Source organism: Anopheles gambiae, chromosome 2 (assembly GCF_943734735.2).
Source record: "Anopheles gambiae chromosome 2, idAnoGambNW_F1_1, whole genome shotgun sequence".
NCBI classification, from domain to species: Eukaryota; Metazoa; Arthropoda; class Insecta; order Diptera; family Culicidae; genus Anopheles; species Anopheles gambiae.
The window spans coordinates 25,442,517-25,463,029 of NC_064601.1; the positions used below are offsets into that span (position 1 = coordinate 25,442,517).

The 20,513-nt window shown below is 48.8% G+C and overlaps 1 protein-coding gene and 6 non-coding genes across 9 annotated transcripts in view; 6 read left to right on the forward strand and 1 right to left on the reverse strand.

Annotated features, from left to right (window-relative positions):
* LOC1273266 (ras-associated and pleckstrin homology domains-containing protein 1) overlaps window positions 1-15,260 on the forward strand; it is a 54,534-nt gene extending 39,274 nt beyond the window's left edge. For 2 of the 3 annotated variants that reach the window (XM_061641492.1, XM_312227.6), the window contains 3 exons: window positions 9,716-10,716; window positions 10,803-11,175; window positions 11,267-15,260. In XM_061641492.1, the coding sequence (XP_061497476.1) occupies window positions 9,716-10,716; window positions 10,803-11,175; window positions 11,267-13,363 (3,471 nt within the window). In that variant the 3' untranslated portion in view covers window positions 13,364-15,260. Of the gene's footprint in view, window positions 1-3,778; window positions 7,857-9,715; window positions 10,717-10,802; window positions 11,176-11,266 lie in introns of those variants that run through there. The other variant, XM_061641493.1, reaches the window with a different exon arrangement.
* A 2,148-nt stretch (window positions 15,261-17,408) lies between these two features.
* Window positions 17,409-17,491, forward strand: Trnal-cag (transfer RNA leucine (anticodon CAG)). The gene has a single exon. It is a non-coding gene; the product is annotated as a tRNA-Leu (tRNA).
* A 419-nt stretch (window positions 17,492-17,910) lies between these two features.
* Trnal-cag (transfer RNA leucine (anticodon CAG)) lies at window positions 17,911-17,993 on the forward strand. The gene has a single exon. It is a non-coding gene; the product is annotated as a tRNA-Leu (tRNA).
* A 252-nt stretch (window positions 17,994-18,245) lies between these two features.
* Window positions 18,246-18,328, forward strand: Trnal-cag (transfer RNA leucine (anticodon CAG)). Its single transcript has one exon. It is a non-coding gene; the product is annotated as a tRNA-Leu (tRNA).
* A 251-nt stretch (window positions 18,329-18,579) lies between these two features.
* On the forward strand, window positions 18,580-18,662 carry Trnal-cag (transfer RNA leucine (anticodon CAG)). The gene has a single exon. It is a non-coding gene; the product is annotated as a tRNA-Leu (tRNA).
* An 890-nt stretch (window positions 18,663-19,552) lies between these two features.
* On the forward strand, window positions 19,553-19,635 carry Trnal-cag (transfer RNA leucine (anticodon CAG)). Its single transcript has one exon. It is a non-coding gene; the product is annotated as a tRNA-Leu (tRNA).
* A 275-nt stretch (window positions 19,636-19,910) lies between these two features.
* On the reverse strand, window positions 19,911-19,993 carry Trnal-cag (transfer RNA leucine (anticodon CAG)). Its single transcript has one exon. It is a non-coding gene; the product is annotated as a tRNA-Leu (tRNA).
* Window positions 19,994-20,513: the final 520 nt, after the last annotated feature.

The window sequence follows — 20,513 nt, forward strand, 5'->3', positions numbered from 1 at the left end:
TGATGGACACGGTCAGTGCGCTGCGCGAGTTGAAGAATCAAACACATCAGGACGCGGCGGTCCCACGACGTGGTTCCGAGACGGCTAACTTTGGCCATCAACAAAGAATCCACGTCTACAAAGCACTGTATGCTTGGACGCAATCCGTCCTCTCTCTCTCTTTTTCTCGCTCTGTAGTACGGTGTCGTTGTCTGCTTGCCTGGCAAACATTCGGCAGAGCGGCAAATGACCAGGAATGCATGGTGAGTGCCCGGCGGCGCACGCTGCTACGATCGTCTGCGTACGATATGCGTACGAAGAAGCGGTAGGATCGTACCGCTGGAACGTTCAACCTAAAACCGGCCGGCAGGTTCTCTGTAGATCATCATCGGCGAACAATGGCGCAACAAAAAAGAGAGGCACCGGGGAACATCTTCCCGGTCGCGAAAATCGGTTCCGCCTTTTGCCTGCGTTCTGGGCCCGCGCTATTATTTTGTGTGCGATCTTTTGCGTGCTTCTCTCCCTGTTGTGCGCAAAGAATGCGTTCTCGATTATGATGAACGAGACTGCGTTGTGTCTGTATGTGTGTTAGGTTTGGTTGGTGCAATGCTACTCTGCTCACATTTCTTTGCCGTGGCGGAAGCTGAAGGGCCGGCTGCGTCGCTAATGCAATGCGAAGAACGTTTGTTTATTCTGTTGTGTGCGGGGACCGTGTTCCCGGTCCACGCCGCATCATCTTCATCGCCAATCGTCACCTTCTCAGTCAGACAAAAAATCCAGTAAAGCGCATCCTCGATCTCGCCATCTTTTCGAAGGAACGGATGGATGAAATCTTTCATTCTGTGCTTCTTTCAAATGCACAGTGAAAATACGCCCAGAGAGAACGGAGCAGCACCACGGAGGAAGACTTTGCACCGGGCCCAAAGTCTTGCGTTGTGCATTATTTTAACTGGTCGTTCGTACTACATAAGTATAGGATCTCATCGTTCTCACTCTTTCACCAGCTCCTCCGGTGTGCCTCAAGGGAGTAATTTGGGACCGCTACTCTTCCTCATCTATATAAATGATCTATCTTTCGTTTTACCGCCAGGCCAACACCTAATGTACGCCGACGATGTAAAAATATTCGCTCCAGTTAGAAACGACAGTGACTGTGTACGCCTTCAAACGATCCTTGAGAATCTGGATAGCTGGTGCAGCAGAAACGCTCTCCAAGTGTGTGCTGATAAATGCCAGTGTATATCATTCAGCAGAGCCCGTCACCCCATCACGTTTACATACACTATGCTCAACACGGCTTTGGCTCGCACGACATGTATCCGTGATCTGGGGGTGCTACTCGATCAGAAGATGTCATTTCGCCCTCACATTGATAGCGTTGTTGCGAAGGGAAATCAGCTACTTGGTTTAATTACGCGGACCTGTAGCGAGTTTACCGATCCCATGTGCGTCAAGTCGATCTTCTGTGCCATCGTAAGGTCGTGCCTGGAGTACTGCTGTCCGATCTGGTGCCCGCTTGGCGTTGGTGACATCAATCGCCTCGAAGCCATTCAACGGAGACTCACCAGGTACGCGGTTCGACTCCTTCCATGGCAATCCCACCACGCTCGGCCCACCTACCATCAGCGGTGTCTGCTTCTCGGACTTGAACCACTCTGCTCTCGACGTAAAAACGCCCAATGCCTTTTCATATTTCGGCTCCTTAACGGAGAGATCGATTCCCCGGCATTACTAGCCAGCATCAATTTGTTCGCTCCCTGTCGGATTCTTAGATCCAATTTCCATCTCCGTGTACCGCGTACCCGCAACAACCATAGCCAGGGACACCCTATTATACGTATGTCCCTCGAGTTCAATGAAGTGTTAGATTTGTTCGATTTTAGTATGTCTACTTCCACGTTCAAGGAGAAATTGCGTCTACGTCACATGTAATGTTTGCTTATAACTAGATGTTTATTTATATGCTCCTTAATTTAATTATAAGGTTGCCGATTAGACACGATGGTCCGTCGGTTTATATATGAAATAAATAAATAAATAAATAAATAAATAAATAAATTATTATTCCATCCGCTTGCCATCTGATATGGGGAAAGAAGATATTTTCTTACGCGCTGCGATGCGTGCAGGGTACGGAATCCGACCAGCAACGAGCTCGGCATTGCACATGGCACACCCACACATATTTAGAAAGATCCCAAGATTGGAGGGCGAATGCATTTTTCTTTGTCAGTAATTCTCTTCTCCAGCGCTACCGTCCGTTCGCTAACGCGCTGCGCTGCGTTCGGAACTCTGGAAAACTTCATCCAGTATCCAGACGACTACTTCCGTCATGGAGCATCGACTGCGATCGTAGCCAAGGAACTGGGAAAGCCAAACAAACAATCGAAAGTATTGAGCCGTAGCCGGTTTACGTACAATATTCCTTGCGCGTGTGTTATCGGGTCGGGTGCGACCCTACAGGGTGTGATAACTCTGGCGTGTTTGTAACTATCGGACCCTTTGTTTGCTCCCGTAAGTCTGGGGTGGTTCTTGGACTTTCTTGGACCCTCTTTCTTTCCCTCTATGCAAGATTCGATCGTACGTGATCAGTACAAAGAGAGGCAAAATGAAGCAGATATGCAGCGGGAGGAGGGTTCCCTTCGTACAATTGTGGCAGGAATTTTAACGGCTTCCGCGTGCGACTGCATAGTTCTTTGCCCGAATATTTCCCCGTATAAGGGCGTTTGGAACTCAAAATCTCCTGCCGTACGAGATCGGCGACCCGTCCGGGCTCCCGGCGTATAGTTTTTTTTTAATAACATGTACCTTCATGTTTGGTTGATTCATTCGTTCACGTCCTCCCCTGTCCTTTGTGTGGAATTTGTCGGGGTTTTTGTTTTGAATTTCTAATGATGACGGGTCGGACGCCGATTTTGGAATTGTGGTATTCGTCGACGCAGCAAGGGCCGAGAACAGGTCGAGACACACAAGGGCTGAACTGTCAAGTGTCGCATTATGCAGGGGCAAACGACCCACACACTTACACACACACCACGGGGACACTACCGAGTTGACAATGAATCCCGACATGCGGTTCAGGTCTTCCAGGGTCTCGGAGATGTTCTTTTTTCCAGGAATTTTGGGGGTTTCGGGTTTTTTTTTACTTTCTAAATCATCATTTAATCTCTTCTACCTGGTGTCGCTGCAACAATCGAACCCGATTGTTTGGGTGACCAGCAAACCGTGTGTAGATTGATTAGGGTAAGCGCAAGCGAGGGCTTTTTTATGGACACTGTGCAATAGAGGGTCTGAGGGATGCCTATGGTACAAAACTTGAAACGGGAGAAAAAACTCTCGTACGTGTGTTTTGCCTGTTTGATAAGATAAACTACAGTTTGGAGGGAACATGGTTTGCAACGATCTAATAATGTTCCGGGCATTGCGTTTGCACGATCCATCCAAACAGAACATATGTGGTAGAACGCGATATCAGGGTGGTCGATGTCAGCAAAGCAAATATGTCACCAAAAAGCGAGAACACACATCGGTCGGGGGAACAGGAAGCGGGGAAAAAACGTCCGAAGACCATCAGAGAGTGCTGAATTCTACAAACGTTGGCAACCATCCGACAATATGGCCATTGATAATGGACGGGCATGGAATGATGGGCCGCTGGTAAACCCATTACCCGTTTGCCAAGCCATCCAATATGGAGCGAACGGAATAAATAATACACACTACTACTTTACGATGGAACGGTGGTGCTCGCAGTGTGGTGCCAGCAAGGGAAGAGCCCATGTGTTGACAGCCATTTAACAACGCAGCTAATAAATCGCAAACTCAACGACGACGACAACCCCCGACGCGCTGCGTCCCATATACGCTCCGCGAAGTCTGCGGGCTGATGCCATTCGGGGCCCGGCTGTGGAAATCATTATTCTTTATCATTCCGCACGCTTCTCCGCGGACCCCCGTGTGACACGGTAGTTTTACAACGGTCGTCGTCTGTCCAGCCCGCCTTGTGCTGTGACCCTCGAGGGGGTTGTGAATTATTATGTATTCAAATTAAACACTTCCTCTCCCCGAGAACAGTGGCCATCCACAAACACACACACACACAACAGTCTCTTATTGTGTCAAGCGAGAAAACCGGAGCTATTTATCCATATGCATATATGTGCGACGATCAACCCAAGATGCCAAGCAGTGGTCAGCAGCAAAGCCCGTCCAAAATGTGAAGTTGGCAGTGGCAATCTTTGGGCAGAGCGTGAAACATCCTCGTAAATGTTTGGAATTGATAATCGATCCTCCCCGGAAAAGGGAAACTCGTAAACGATCATCGCAATCAAACTACTGTTTCTCGATCGTGTGCTACGACTCCACGAAACGATGTTCAGAGAGGCTCGAAAAGATCAGTGATCGTTTTACGATGTTCTAAGCAGGTCCGAAATTTCTTCCTCCAAAATTTCCCCACAAACAAAACGACATTAAAAACCTGGCGGGAAATATCATTGCCCACCTCGCCGCGTGCATAATGAACAGCAGAGACACTGGATGATGTCTCCTCGCCCGTTCCCCCATTCTAAGCAGTATTCTTCCGTTTCGGCTCGGTCGACGGAAGTTACCGTTTCCTGACTGTGTATGCGTGTCCGGCTACAGTATCGGTATTATTGCATCACAGCAGCGAGAAACCGTCTAGCGGATGTGCGCGCCCGGAATGGATTTGAAGGTGCGTTTGTTCTCTGCTATCCCCATGTGTACCGGTGGAGAAGCGTCTACGTTTGTGTGCGCCCTCTTCCGCCCTCTTGAAATCGTGCCCCATTGTGTTTTCCGATTGGTCGTGGTTGTGGGTGTTGGAAAGAAGACGTTTAATTTTAATGCACATCAGTCAGCGGAGGGGAGGGTGGTTGGTTAGTCGGTTGCTCCCCTTTTCTGGTGGTAGTCTGCTTGGTTGCTTATCCAAGTTGCTGCCTTGCCTGCAGTGCTGATACCGTTTGGAGAGTTGGAGAGAGCGTAGAACGGCACATCAGCAGCATTGTGTGTATTTCGTCTCCGAACTCCAAACCCTCTGGGAACGAGAATGGAGATTATTGCTTTAATCATCATCTCCAACGAGACAGGGAATTGTCGGTCCAAAAAAGGGATAAACTCTCTTTACATTTGAAGCGAGGAGGCAGTGTGCATTCATCTGTGCAAGAGTCTTCCCTATGTGCAATGGAGCTGAAGCAAGCGCGGAGGAAGCTGGAGTGAGGGTTGCACACCACGACTTTTTGATACGAACTTTGATGTGTCTTTTGTGGGGATGGATTTTTGTGGGCTTTGTTTCGTCGTTGTTACTCGTCCCCCCCCCCATCCTATGTCTATGGGGTGTTGATTTTATGGCAGAACAGGGCCAGAGTATGTAAATGACTTTTAGGAATGATGAATACCCCAACCACTTGATTGTTTTTTTCATTGTGTGGAGGTTGGAACAGTAACAATGATACAGTTCTTTCCGGGCTTTCTTCGCTTAATTTACCCCAACTCTACGCGCGCAAGGCGATACAATTTGTTTGACGACTCAACGACTTGTGATTTGTGGTTTGAAGCTGGCGAGTAGAATGGAAGCATAATTTCGTCGTGTGACACGTGATGGGTCGGTATTTACCGCACGACGAATTGTCCGGCAAAGGGGATCTGGAGCAGAGATGGTATTTAATTAAGTTGACTCGGGCTATTTTCCCGGTCAACCAGGGACGCTACTCGAGCTCCAACGATACGGAAGTTAAATTATGTTCTAAAGCTTGCATGCACCAACAACTAGGTTAGCTTGTTCCAATTTAATTCCTATAGGGTTTCCTGCTACTGCCGCCAATGGAATTACAAAAATGGCAACCCCAAAGTGGCACAATCCGGGCGCAGGTGGGAGGTTAGAGCCCTTGTCCGTTAGACCCAAACGGGTCCGTTTGTCCGTTCGGGTGAAAGCCTGGCTGGTATGGGGGGCCCATGTCCAAAGCTTCTCAAAAGGCCGGCAAGCGACAATGTTACCGTAATATGTACGTAACCCGTCCATGCGTGTGTATGGCTAGTAGTAGGAGGAGGATTGGTGTAATGCGCCTTCGCCGTATAAGTGCCGCGAGCCGAGAGACAAAAGAAAAATCCGCTCACACTTCTTCTTAATCTAATTGTGTACCATTGATTCGCAGGATGGAATTGACACGGGGTGTCACGGGGGTGGACCGCCTGTCATTAGGTGTTGAATTTCGCTACCAGGTGGTCAGCCGTCGAGCATTATTGCAATGCATTTACATTCATCCGGATTGCAGAAGTGTTTAGAAATCACAGGTCACGGATCGCGTGACACACATGCGGGCATTGCATAACAACGCACACACCCCCGTGGATCGGATTTGTATTCATCTGGGGAAGCTCATCCGCTTCCATCCACCTTCTTTTCCTGACCGCCTCAATTGTAATTCACGCATCCATCTTGGGCTTGTCACTCTCTGGCGGTGTGCCATACTTGATCGTGTTACGATTACTCACGCCAACTTGGTCTCTGCAATCGCTCGATGTGTGTTGAGACATCCCTTTCTACACGCTTGCCTTCACCGGCTTGCCTAATTAGCAGAGTCGTATTTTTTCTCCTCCTGGGTTTGCTACCTTCGTCCAATCAGCTGACGACCGGGACAAGATCGCCAACAGACACACACACACCACACTTACCAACCGGTTCCCGAAGCGGGCGACTTCGCGGAATATTTCCTGCTCGTAGACACCTTTCCACAGCTTCTCCATTCATGCGCGGATGAATCATCCACGTCCGCGCGGCGTCGTCTGTGAATGATGTTTGCCCACGAATTGACGTCACAGCTGAACAACCGAGTGCACTGTTTTCATTCATCACGAACACCACGGAGTTGTTGTGCATTCCGGGCCGGGCGTCCTTCTCGTGTACGACGGCGCCTACTTTTTCTTTAGTGCTCCACTCCGCTATTTATCCAGATGCCAGTGGCTACTTAGCCGAATTCCGACAAGCGGGCGGCTGTTCCGCTGTAAATGCTTTGCTGTACAGCGGTACGCTTGCAGCGCCCTCTGCAGCAACATTCGCTATGTGCATTGTGCCGCGCGTGCATGCCCTACCTCGAACTTGCGCTCGTGTGAACTGTCAAACCGGGACAAGTTTGCCGACATTTAATATCGATTCACCCCCGAACACACTATTTGGGGGGGGGGGAGGGCTTCCTTCGTTCTGCATCTGTCTGCTGCTGCACTCTCACGCACACACAAGTGAAGAATTGCTGGAAAAGCAGGAATTTGACGGGTGAGAGAGACGGAGCGAAGGAAACGCAATGCTCTTTCGTGGCGTGCATTTTCGGGGCGCATGCGTTCACGTGTCTGTCTGTTTCTGCGAGCAGTCGCGCGAACAGACACGCAAACACACGAACACATACTGGACGAACGGCACGGACCAAGCACTGAAAAACAACAAGCACAGAAGCACTCGCAAAAAAAACCGTCCATTCGGTGAAACATCACACCGGGAAGGGACCCGGACCGCAAATAATAAAACCGTTTTCGCTAAAGTAAAACGCACCTCCTTCTCGTGCCTGTAGTTTGTTGTGTATACGTTTTTACGCTGCTGAAAAAAGTTAGTTGTTTGCCACACAAACATTGCTTGCGCACACTTTCGCAGTCGCAAGGAGAAAAGTCATTTCCAGCATGAGCGGTGGTACAGTCACGGCACGGCAGCGATTAGTCACTGGTCGCTAGAATTGTGCGCTGTTTTGCCGTGTGTCGGTCGGTTTGCAGTTCTTGGTTGCCGTACCCGAGGAGAAGATTGCTGTTGGCCGCAAACAAATCCCAACCTTCATCTGGCAGAGCAGCACAGTGGTGTTTAGCGTAAAACGTGCGGGGTGAGTTAAGACACCAAAATAAAATGCGAGGCGTGGCGATGTGTGTTACCTGCTAATTGGCTAATTGGGGCCAGTAATAATAATAAAAAAACAGGCCCACATCCAAAGAAATGCAAATGGACACAAGTAGCGACTACAGTAGACGCCTCTCACCTCTCTCTGTTGGCGCTGATCGGGTAGTGTTTTAGTACCGGGGGGCCCGATGGTGCGAAATGCTAATTCCGCGAACAGAAGTGATTCAAAAGGTGCCATTAAACTACCCACCCACGTACTCAGGACAAATCTTGGGGAGGGGGAGAGCAAGAGCCGCAAAATTGCTGTTTACGCGTTCTAGTGCTGTGTGGTGCAACATTTTAGCGAAAATGGAAAACGGAACGACTCTGCGGTATCATCCCACACATCCGTGGGCCTGCTTCCCCTTTCCGTTGATTGCATTGTGCTCTGGTTGCTGTGTTGGACCCAGAATTCCAAGGAAGTTTATTTTCGTATCCCCCCCCTCCATAAGATTGATTGTTTTTTCAGCCGCTCTGGCAAGATTCCGGTTTCTCTGTTCCTCCAGCGTGCGTGAGTGAGTGTATTGCAATTGCGGTATGATGCAATGGATTCTGCGGTTGAAGAATTCCCGTAGTAAAACGCGAATACACGGCTATGCGCAAGTGTGAATGTTTGTGTGTGTGTGTGTGTGTGTGTGGGTTTGTAAGTTTATTTATCGGGGAAAATTTCTCAATGAATTTTGACCCGTCCAGTGTGGTGTGGATCCGTCGGGGATCGATCGCCTTTTGCCGAGACGAACCTCCCCACGGTAAAGCCTGTGAGTAATAACGGGAATTCTGAGAAGCAGACCGTAAGATATTCGCGGCGACCGCGGAGTACTGTGGAACAAGTATTCCCATAAAAACAAACAAACGTGTCGAGCGGTGGTCTTTGTATGGTGGTGCTGCTGCTGCTGCTACTGTTACTGGGTGTTTGTTGAAGCGCATCTATAGTAGCAGCGGCATCGGAATTCAACCCTAGCCATGTGTGGGACACGCACTGGGGGGAAGTCTTCGGGAAAATGTGTTTTCATTTCTCCGTATTTCTGGTTAGAGTTTCTAGTGCTGGTGACTAATGGCGCTGGGTGCCGTGAACAGTGCGTGCCGCGCGACCCCCAGATCTTTGAACCCGTTGGGAGTTGGAAGATAGTGTGTGCGCTCTAGTAGGCGTTGGATTATAGCAAATGGGGAGGGAATTTGTGTGATCTGACGGACGAGGACAGCGGTGCGTGTTCTAGTTTGGCGTCTAGTGAGAAACCCTGCATTAGTAACACAAGTGAGAGATTATCGTAAGTAGGCTAAACAAGACGTCGACTACGGCACAAGGGAGATGAAATATCCTGAGCTAAATCGAGATATTTTGACAACGAAACCCCTGGCGAATGAACTGTGCAGACGGACACAATCGGGTCTGATTCTCTCTCTGGTCAGTTGGTGGCCGTGGGCTGGTCGTGTTTGTTTTACCGAAGCTTCATACATTTGCCACAGTGCCGCGGAGTTCAGTGAACGAATCGGTCACGCTTGTGAACACGGAAGTGGTTCATCATTAAAAAAGCGCCCGATAGAACGCCAGCGTGCCATTGCCACCTCTCCCATCAGCAGCTGTGTATGCTACCATCGTGGGTTGTGCGCTTGAACATTTTGATAAGTGAAGAAGTCATGGGGAATGACCAGTCGGAATTCATATGAACCGTGAGGCAGAACTGTTCCAGCGAGCGCGCTAATCTTAGCAGCATCTACCACTATCTCTCTCTCCTGTCGATTAAAAACGCAACCGAGTGGAACTGACTTCAATTTTTGCTCTTCTCTTCTCCCCTCCTTTTGCAGAGTTTTGATATCAGCGGCACACCGGGAACCACCGTCAACCCAGCAGCAGCGACAGTAACAACGGCAGCTCGTCTGCGACCGAAAAGTAACACATCTGCCGAACGGACCGATTCGTACCGCTTCTCGATGGCGAACCTGGAGGAGACGCAGGAGGCCGAGCTGGATGCCATCCTGGGCGAGCTGAGCATACTGGAGGAGCGGGGCGATCTGCGGCACGGTCGCAGCCACAGTCGCACCAACTCCACGATATCGGCCGCCACCAATACGACGCTGTCGTCCGAGAGCGGCTGCAGCAGTGTCGCGGCCGATACGGTCTGCAGCGGCGGTAGCATTGCCAGTGGTATGGGTGGAGGCGTCGGCGGTGGCAACATCAGCCTGCACCGGGAACCGCGCACCGACAGTCCGGATAATGATTCCGCCTTCAGCGACACGGTGTCGCTGATGTCGAGCGAATCGTCCGCCTCCAGCAGTGTAAGCCACTCGCATCTGAAGCACCTACAGGCGGCGGCGGCGGCATCGGGTGGTATGGTTGCCAACAGTGTACCCACAGCATTATCGGGACAAACGATCGGCACCAACAACAACAACAACCAGCCAGATGGTGGCAAGCAGGCCAAAATTCACCTCGCCCTGCAAAAGCTAGAGCAGGCGTCGGTAAGGCGGCTGTTCGTGAAGGCGTTCACCGCCGACGGCGCATCCAAGTCACTGCTGGTGGACGAAACGATGAGCTGCGGGCACGTGACGCGCCTGCTGGCGGACAAAAACCACGTGCAGATGGAACCGACCTGGGCCATCGTGGAGCATCTGCCCGAGCACCAGATGGAGCGGCTGTTCGAGGACCACGAGATGCTGGTCGACAACCTGATGTTGTGGAATCGCGACTCCAAGAATCGTGTCCTGTTCCTGCAGCGGCCGGATAAGGTGGCCCTATTCAAGACGCCGGAAGCGTTCCTGCCCGGCACCCAGATGGCGCCCGGAAGCGAACACGACGAGCATACGAGGTAAGGGACAGCTCAATGATGCTTCTCTCGAAGCAGTAGAGCCGAGTCTAATGTTTGTTGTTTTATTTCTCTCCTCTTCGCCACAGGACCATGCTGCTGGATGAGTTTTTCAACAGCGGGAGCCAAATTGCCCTCGAGGGGCCACTGTACATGAAGAATGACGCCAAGAAGGGCTGGAAAAAGTATCACTTCGTGCTGCGCGCGTCCGGGCTGCACTACTATCCGAAGGAAAAGACACGCTCGGCCAAAGATCTGCTCTGTCTGGCACTGTTTGCCGGGCACGAGGTGTACCGGGGGCTGGGCTGGAAGAAGAAGCACAAAGCGCCGTCGGACTACACGTTCGCGCTGCGCTGCCCGAAGCTGCCGGCCGGTGTGAAGGGCATACGGTCGGTGAAGATGCTGTGCGCGGAAGATGCGTCGACGATGGAAAACTGGATCACTGCCATACGCGTGATGAAGGTTAGTTTGTAGTGCAACGTCCCGCCGTGAAGCAGCATTTTAACGTCTCGCTTTTTTTTCTTTGCTCCCATTCCACTCTTCCCGCGTGCAGTATGGCAAGAAGCTGCTCGACAACCACCGGACGCTGCTGGACGATTTGGCCCGGGACGAGCTGGACAAGCTCAGCTCGGCCAGAAGCAGCTCCATCGGAAGCATCGTCTCGTCCGTGCCCTCGCAGTGCAGCACGGGCAGCAGCAACAGCAGCGGCAGTGGCAGCAACCATCTACTAGTTCCTCTCAGCGCCACCAACGGCAGCAACGCCAACAACTGCACTGCCAACGGTAACGGGCGGCTCTCGCGAGCGTCCTCCTCCAGCTCGAGCGGCTGCCTGTCGGACGAGAACAACGGGTTCGATTCCGAGTTCCCGACCGGCACGATCAAGCGCAAACCCTCGATGAAACCAAATCTGCCCCTCACCTCGATGACGCGCCAGCTGAAGGAGGTCGGCGAGACGACGCGGCTAAAAGATTCGCCCGGCTCGGTAGGCTCGGGATCGATCGGCGAGGGCGGCACGCTGACCCGGCGCCACAGCCGGCGAAGAAGCGAGGAGAGCACGGGCAGCGGTACGCTTAAGCGCCGACCCATGCCGACGCAAAACCGCGGCTCAATCGAAAGCATGAGCTCGTCCGCCTCAACGCCAACGCCGGTCGGCAGTGTGCTGAACACGCCGGTCAACTTTGAACCGCCGCCGGTGACAATCCTGAGCCCCTTGGGGGGCCACCCCACAATCGTAACGCCGAACGGGGGCAATGGTGGTGGAAACGTCCCCGGCACGACGACGACGATCATTGAACCGGTACCGTCCTGCATGACTGATTCGACGTTTTCGCTGCCGCCACCGCCGCCCCCACCCGTCGGGGACGATCCGATGGGAGCGAACTTTTCCGGCTCTACCCTGTCGCTCGATTCGCTGCCACCACCGCCACCCCCGAACGAGCTCGACAACTCATTCAGTGGATCTCAACTGTCGCTCGCGTCCGTGCAGTTGCCGCCGCCTCCACCACCGTCCGCGGCCGTTGGTGGTGCAACAGCGGCACCAGCAGCCTCCCCCTCCATGCCAACCGCAGTGCAGTCTTCCCCGGCCGCCAGGGCTGACAGCCTGCAGGAAAAGCGGCCGGCAGCGAATGTGATGCCCTCCGTCGCACAGTCCATTATGAAGCTGAACAGCCACACGCTACCGAACCCGGCACCGGCCTCCGCCATCCTGAAGAAGGAACCGATCTACTCGAAGACGCTGAAACCATCCGCCCTGAAGGCACCGCCGTACAAGGCCCCGCCACCGTACAACGGGGGCGAGGGTGGGTCGGCTTCGGGCGCCGAGGTGGCGACACCACCGCCAGCCTCCGCGAAGAGCGTCTCCTTTGCCGAATCGCCCGTGCTGCTGCGGCGCAAGGTGTGCTTCGAAGACGAGGTGGTGGTGCAGGAAGTGCCACCGTCGCCTAGGCGCATTTGCGCCTCGTACAGTGTCGGTCCGCCCGCTCCGCCGCCCCGTGCGGAGGCGACGCGCCTGTCCACCACGTACACGTCGCCGAAGCGGCTGAGCGAATCGAGCGCCAATCCGCCGCGCGACTTCCTGAAAGATCTCCAGCGCGTCATGAACAAGAAGTGGCAGGTGGCGCAAAAGTGCAAACTCGAACCGGCCACGACCCCGCACGAGGTGCTTGGGTTCCGCGACATCCACGGCGGTGGCGCTGGCAGTGATCTGTACTCGTCCGCCACGCCCTACTACCGCGAGACGGCCAACGTGAGCAACTGGGTGCAGGAGCACTACGGTGCGGCACCGGACGGGCTGTACGAGAACCTGGGCAGCAACATGGGCATGGAACCGAACTACCCGATCGTGGCAGCGAACGTGTCAGCAGTACCAGCGCATCCGCACCTTCCCCCGACCGCTGGTGGACCCATGTTGCAGGGAGGCGGTGGTGGTGGTAGCATAAAGAAGCGGCCACCTCCACCACCACCAAAGCGCAGCGAAAAGACACAGCTGACCACCACCGCTGGACAGCCGGGGCCTGCCCTGTCGCAACAGCCCCTGCCAGCCCATCTTCATCACCATCAACAGCTGCTCGCCCATCAATACCTGCAGCAGCAGCACCAGCAGCACCAACAGCAGCAGCAACATCAGCCGCCCCATCAGCAACGGGTCTGAACCCTGCTGTGCCTGTATTGGCCACAATGCAGGAAGGAAGATACCACTACTACTACTAATACTACCACTACTACTACTACCACTACTACTGCTACTACTACTACTAAAACGGATACGTACTAGCTTCGGGTGTGATAGATGACGGCAGGCGCGCGCCTAAGATGTGCGGATGTTGATGTAAGACTGGCCCTCCCCTGCGTGTGTGATTGCCAAGGCATCGAAAACGCGGGTGGTTGCGAAATCCGTGCGAACTGAAAGTCTGCTTTAGGGAAACGAAATGGAAGTTTACTTTCGCTTTTCTGTTTAGTCTATCACTAACTACAAGCCACTAAGATTAGCAAGATCTGCATGACGTGTAGTGCACGGCAGGTGCAGCGAATCGGGCAACTCGGAGGAAGGAAGCTCGGAATCGATCAATCATTATTGTGATTAGCAGTAGCAAAGGCAACGTTTGTAACTGAAGCGAAGCGAATGAAAGTGTCGTATAAGGATAATTTATTGAAATTTTTTAAAACAGTTTTGCCCACTCCAATGAGCGAGCGAGGTGGAACGGGAATAACTTTAAATACGATGTGCGCCAGAACGATCGAACAGAATCGAATGCTTATATGTGTAAAATAGTTCATTATATTTGCGGACACTAGTGTGTTTTAAGAATCTTGATCCGGAAACGCGTGCTACGGAGGAAAAGGGTTAACCGTGGGCGCTTGTTTCCGGATTTGTGTACAGTTTATTGCGCCGAGAGGGAGAACTACTAGGGATGGCGGGAGCGAGAATTAATTTAGAAACGGATCACGAATGAAACGAGCGAGTTTTTCGATGATTGTTGTTGTTAAGCGATATAAAATATCCGGCTCCTGCAGAACCAATAATACGCAAATCGGGAGGACGATCGAGTCGAGGATCACCTTCTTGAGGGTTATGGGGTGTGAGGGTTGTTGTTAGACTGAGAGAGTGAGAGAGCAGAAGTTGCTGGATGCGTCTTAGTCATCCTAAACTAAAAAGGCACTGAAGCCACGTTGGAACGCAAAGGAAGTAAAAACGGAGCATGTTCTAACTATAAACCAAATCTGTGGGAAGAACCTGACACCCGGTATGTGCCGTCGGAAGAGAGGATCCAAAGGCGTAACGTTCTGTACAGTTTTTTTTTACCGGTTTGCTTATAGCGGCGGAGCGAGCAGAAAGGCAGACAAGAATTTAGGGATGATTAAAACCCGCGATGCGATCGGATGAGGTTTTGCGTGTGCGAACGATGTAATAACAGCAAGTGCCATGGGCTAAGTGTAGTTTTTTTTGCTAAGGAAGACGCATACTAATATTACCACTAGTGTCGTAATAAACCCTCGTAGAAACCCTTCGTATTTCGTGTACGCCAACTATACAAACTACTACTCTGTGCTTTTTCGTCGTTTTTCTTTGTTTGTTTGTTTGTTTCGGATGGTGTAGAGGCGTGCTCTTGCGCGCTCGTCCGCTAGGGTAGTGTTAGATGTTACGTTACGACCAACGCAAACGAACCAATGCTTTTTGCTTGAAAAAAAAACCCCGTTGTTTCTCCTGTGCCGGTTGTAAACGTGAGATTGTCAACAGACAACCGCGTGTAGTAGAGGTAGAGATCGCTTTGAATTGATCGTCTTTTATTTAATCGTGTTTTTCGTCATTGAATGGTGTTACTATTAAGCGTTTCCGGAAGCAGCAGATGATGCAGAGGCGGCGAACGGCGTTTTCCGCTGTCCCACGTGTTAAGGCACGACTTTTGGGAACAAAGGCATCGATTTATGACAATTTTACTGACAAGAGCAGGTCCGCAAAATACGCATTGCGGAATGAATCATTATTACGATAAGAAACTATAAAGCATAATAAAAGCACAGAAAAAATACACACATACAAAACGAAACGGCAGCATAAACGGACTACGAATTATTGATTGCAAACACCATCACAGTTTTGTGCGGGAGGCGCGTACAATAATTTTACAAACGGTGAATTTTGCCCGCTGATGACGGATATTGGGCGCACCCCTTGTGGGGAGTGATTTTGATGGCGCGGAGCAACAGGATTCCGCCCCAGGAGAGTGAGTGTTTTTTGCGAGGGGATAGGGGCCGGTTCTGGAGGTACGATCGTTTGTTTCTTTTTTCGATAACACATTTTACACTGTCCCACACTTATATATTGGACGATAAAATACTGTAGTAACAATATTAAATCGCATAGCAAAGGTAACATTTGCGAACGGATGGACGGGCGAGAAATGGGGAGAGTATAATATATTATTAGGAACAAAATAAATAAAAAAACACTGGTGCTTTCAAAATTACCGTAAATTGTAGTGATCGGGAAAGACAGAAAGAAGGGAAGGGCTGTTCCTTTCGTACACGTATTTATGGCTTGTTTGGTATCGAGCGGAAAGCAACCAAATTCCGAAGGCATAGTTTAAGTTCGCATAACTATCACACAAACAATAATAATAACGATTTGCCAAATACAATAACTTTCCTCAGACGATCACACGCAAATGCACGAATCAAATAACGTAACGATACTTCCGTCTTCGCGTTTAGCTATCGAAATCAATCATCTCTAATCAGATCTTCTGAGTAATGTCAAATAGTAGTCGGGTTAGGAGATCATAAAATAGAACTAACTACCTACACCCCACCCTTAGCCACAAGCTGCTTTTGATCAACGCTTCTTTTTGTGAGATTGTCGACGAACCACGAGTTACACACTTTGTATACAGACTAACTTATAAATATTCTTAGACAGCTTAACACAAACCGTCAACAAACGAGTTGGGAACAGTTGTCGATCTTACAATAATACTATTAGCGAATCACACATCCATTTTCCCGGACTGCTTTCATTGGTGTTTCGTTGGGAGATTTGATGAGAAAGCAGAGAGCAGAGTGTCTGGTGTTAGCTTGCTCTAGTGAAACACTGTCGTACCACGAACCAAACTCCATATACAGGAACAAGCCAATAGGAAATAGTAGAGCTATTTAGTTAGTGTGCGCAGAGTGAAGGCCGAAACAGCCAACGCTGCCGGCAGAACGGAACCGTCTGTAACAATTGTAAGGTTTTACTTTGATCGTACGCGGGAAGATCACCTATTTGCAGAGAGACACAGAGAGACAGAGTGAGAGGAATGGTAGCTAAATGTAGCTTAGTGGTGAAAGACGATAGCGAAGAACGAAGTGACTGATCGATAGAGGATACTTATACACATACTTAGCTTGAATGTTCCTGCGCAAACAAAGCACACCTCCATTTACCTACCTACTGGCTTTTCGCTCTCTGAAACAATGGAAACGAATAGTAAACTACACATAAAGTAAAAACACAATCTGTGCATGCCTTTCTGTGGATTGTTTTGCGACGAAGACGTTTGAAATCGTGTTTGAGCCTATAATACTGTGCGTGGATATGTTTGTACGGGGTGAGTGTGTGCGTTTGTACAGGTGAAATAGTGTGGGGGGAGGGGGGGGGGGGTAATTCCGGACGAGTGATACGAGGACAGGATGATGATGACGATGATGATGAGGCAGAGGAATACCTTACGTACGTTTTAAGGGACTGACTAATGTGCAGAGACATAAAAATAACGGAAACACAAAGCTTCCATAGCTTGATGACAAGTAACGTATGTAAAGAAACAAAAACTAAGAATAAAGATGCTGCCATTATAAAAATCAAAAGATGGGTTTAAAATGTTATTTATGATAAGGAGAATTGCAGGCAAGAACCAGGCAGTGATGACATTCTTTTGTGAGAATATTCGTCTGAAATGAGAGGTGAAGTTTCACGTATGCTTGCTTTAGTTTCGATACTTGAGTTTATTATTGCGACCCGCGACAGGCTTTGCGGGTTAACTAGTGACCCGCCGAACAAATAGAGTTTGACATCTCTGCTTTAGAACAACGCGCGGAAGGCGATCGTGATCGTCGTTTGAGCAGCATATGTTTAGCACCCCCTTTCTCAATTGGGTTGCAAATGGCTCCCCACTCGAATGGACCCGGGTTGTGATTTTCTAATGTCATTCTAACCAGTCAGGATGGCCGAGCGGTCTAAGGCGCTACGTTCAGGTCGTAGTCTACTCTGTAGGCGTGGGTTCGAATCCCACTTCTGACATTCGAATGCTTTTTGTTTGTTTATCTGTTTAATAGTTCCTGGGTTCGTTTAGGATAGCGATTGATGACACACACGTACACGTATTCTTCTCAGAGGAATTATTAACAAAAACATTTGAGCAGCGTAAGGTATTAAAAGTAAGAGTGACGAAAACACAAGACAAATTCTGCACATTGAAGGAAGAGAACGAAACAGTTTAAATTCTTACTGTATGCTTATGCGAGATTCAATGTTTTTTTTTTTTAAATGTACGAAGAAAAGTGGTGAAAATATTCATTTATATTTTTTCGTTGAGTGTTTTTAAAACTGCTTCTTATTGTTCGTTAGTTCTATATAACTCTTCTTCAACTGAATTTTTACAAAAGTGCTATAAATACAATTTGGTGTCCGGTTCCTCAGAATTGAAAAACAATAGACAAGTCAGGATGGCCGAGCGGTCTAAGGCGCTACGTTCAGGTCGTAGTCTACTCTGTAGGCGTGGGTTCGAATCCCACTTCTGACAAAAGATGTTCTTTTTTATGCTACGTAATTTCAAAAAATATTATTTTGATTATTTTTATCAATCTGTATCAACATATAGAATACATTGAGCTGTAAATGCTGAGGTTGTTAAGCATTCATGTCAACAATTAAAGAACCTTTCAATTAACTTGTGTTTGGAATTGTGATGTTATTATTGTATTGTTAATCTATTTAAAATTCTATAAATATCATTTGCTGTCCGATTCTTGGAAAGTTACGAAACAATAGACAAGTCAGGATGGCCGAGCGGTCTAAGGCGCTACGTTCAGGTCGTAGTCTACTCTGTAGGCGTGGGTTCGAATCCCACTTCTGACAACAGACTATTTTTTTTATCAGTTATCGGATGTAATGTCATATATACATTTATTTTGACAATTATTTGTATGGTAAAAATTATGGAGTTGTAAATATTATGGGATAGTTATTCATTTCAAGAGCTCAGAAGCATGTAAATAAAATTGTGAATATTATTATGTAGTATTGCTTGAATGTTGGGTTTATACTGATAAAAAATCTATTTATAACATTTGGTGTCCGGTTCCTCAGAATTGAAAAACAATAGACAAGTCAGGATGGCCGAGCGGTCTAAGGCGCTACGTTCAGGTCGTAGTCTACTCTGTAGGCGTGGGTTCGAATCCCACTTCTGACATTCGATATATTTTTATTGGTATTTACATTCAGGTTTACTACTACTAACATTTACGCCAATTGAGAGTATCTAAAGAATTTACTTTCAGTCTATTGTAAAAATTGTATTAATACGATTACATTAAGTTGATATTTAAATAAAACCATATTCTTTACAATGTGCTCCAAAAACATACGTCATTTTTTATAATTACCTGATTCCGATTCAAACTCCTTAAACCAATGGCTCGAAGCCGCTAATGCTTTCATGCACCTACCGGAATCGTTCCTGCTGGATCACCTTGTGCATTACGAGTCGATTCGAAGAGCTTTGGATCGGTTACTGATGGCTCCGACCCAGTAGGTCCAGGGCGACCTGCACATCACTACAGTACTGTATACCCATTAGGCTTCACTTTTTGATTTGCAATTCCACGAATCACCTGGAGCAAGCGGGAACACTTGCTGTAGAAGCTTCCAGATGCCGCACTATCGAATAAAGAAGTGTTTCGGGAATCGACATAATGGTATGCTAGATTGGAAGAAGGAGTAACGGAAGAGTTGCAATTTGTTTCGAAATTCATTTTATCAGTAAACGATTGTCAGCCCAAGAAACACGTCGCACATTCGACAGAGGTTAGTCATCTTTAGTTAGTGGTTAGTGTAGAATGTATCGACTGAAGTGTGTTTTAACTTCAGTTAGATGTTTATTATTTGACTGCAAAGGCTTCAATTGGGTCAATCGGCAACTGAAAACCGTATTTTGTAGTTTTTTTTTTTTTACAAATACAAAGCTTAATCTACAAATAGATTAGAGCTGGCTGGGATTAAAATATTAGAGAATTGGACATCTTTTGCTTCTGGGACCACCTGTGGTAACCAGTAGGGTATTGTTCATTGAGGAAATAACAAGTCAGGATGGCCGAGCGGTCTAAGGCGCTACGTTCAGGTCGTAGTCTACTCTGTAGGCGTGGGTTCGAATCCCACTTCTGACAAATGAGTTTTTTTTGTTGATATGATACTCACATTCTTCAAGTGTACTATTACTTACATTTACGTCAATTGAGAGGAGAGTATATAAAGAATTTACTTTCATTTACACGCACTTCCATAGGAGAAGATGAAAGCAATATTCGATTTTTGTCGTCATTGTTGTTGTCATTTTTGATTGTACAAATGTTGTAAAAACATTATAAAACACGTAAACGTAATTGGAAAGTTAAAATACTTTGTCATCATACCGAAAAGAACTGTAAAAAAAAAGTTCGTTTGTCAGAAGTGGGATTCGAACCCACGCCTACAGAGTAGACTACGACCTGAACGTAGCGCCTTAGACCGCTCGGCCATCCTGACTGTTGTGTGAGGGGGAAAACCAATACAATGAAAACCTGTACGCACGAACATTAGCATATTATTGAACGTACTTTGGAACCAAGGACATGGAGGCTGAGTTGCTCGACCGGATGTTGGCTGCTAATTGAAACTATCCCAAATTTGACGAAACCCTGTTTGCCGCGTTCGAAAGGCATTCAATTGGATGTATGGCACTGTATATGTGTTGGAGCACGAAAATGAAGGAGCTGTCTAAATTACGAGTTGTACGAGAGTTGTAAGGTGTGATTTCACTGTCGTACAACGTACCTCAAAAGCTCGCCAGACTTCAGTGGGCTGGTAATGTATGACATACATACGCATGGAGCTGGACGACTCATCTCGCGAAGCCCTTATATATTAGGTCGACCACAAGGGCCGAGGAAGCGTGGTAGGGCCCTGGTGATAGCATGATTAAGGCAGTGATAGCGGAGTAAAAGGCCAAGGCGTGAGTGGGTTTGGAAAACTGCAGGCCAAGACCACATAGCGATTGGAACCGTTG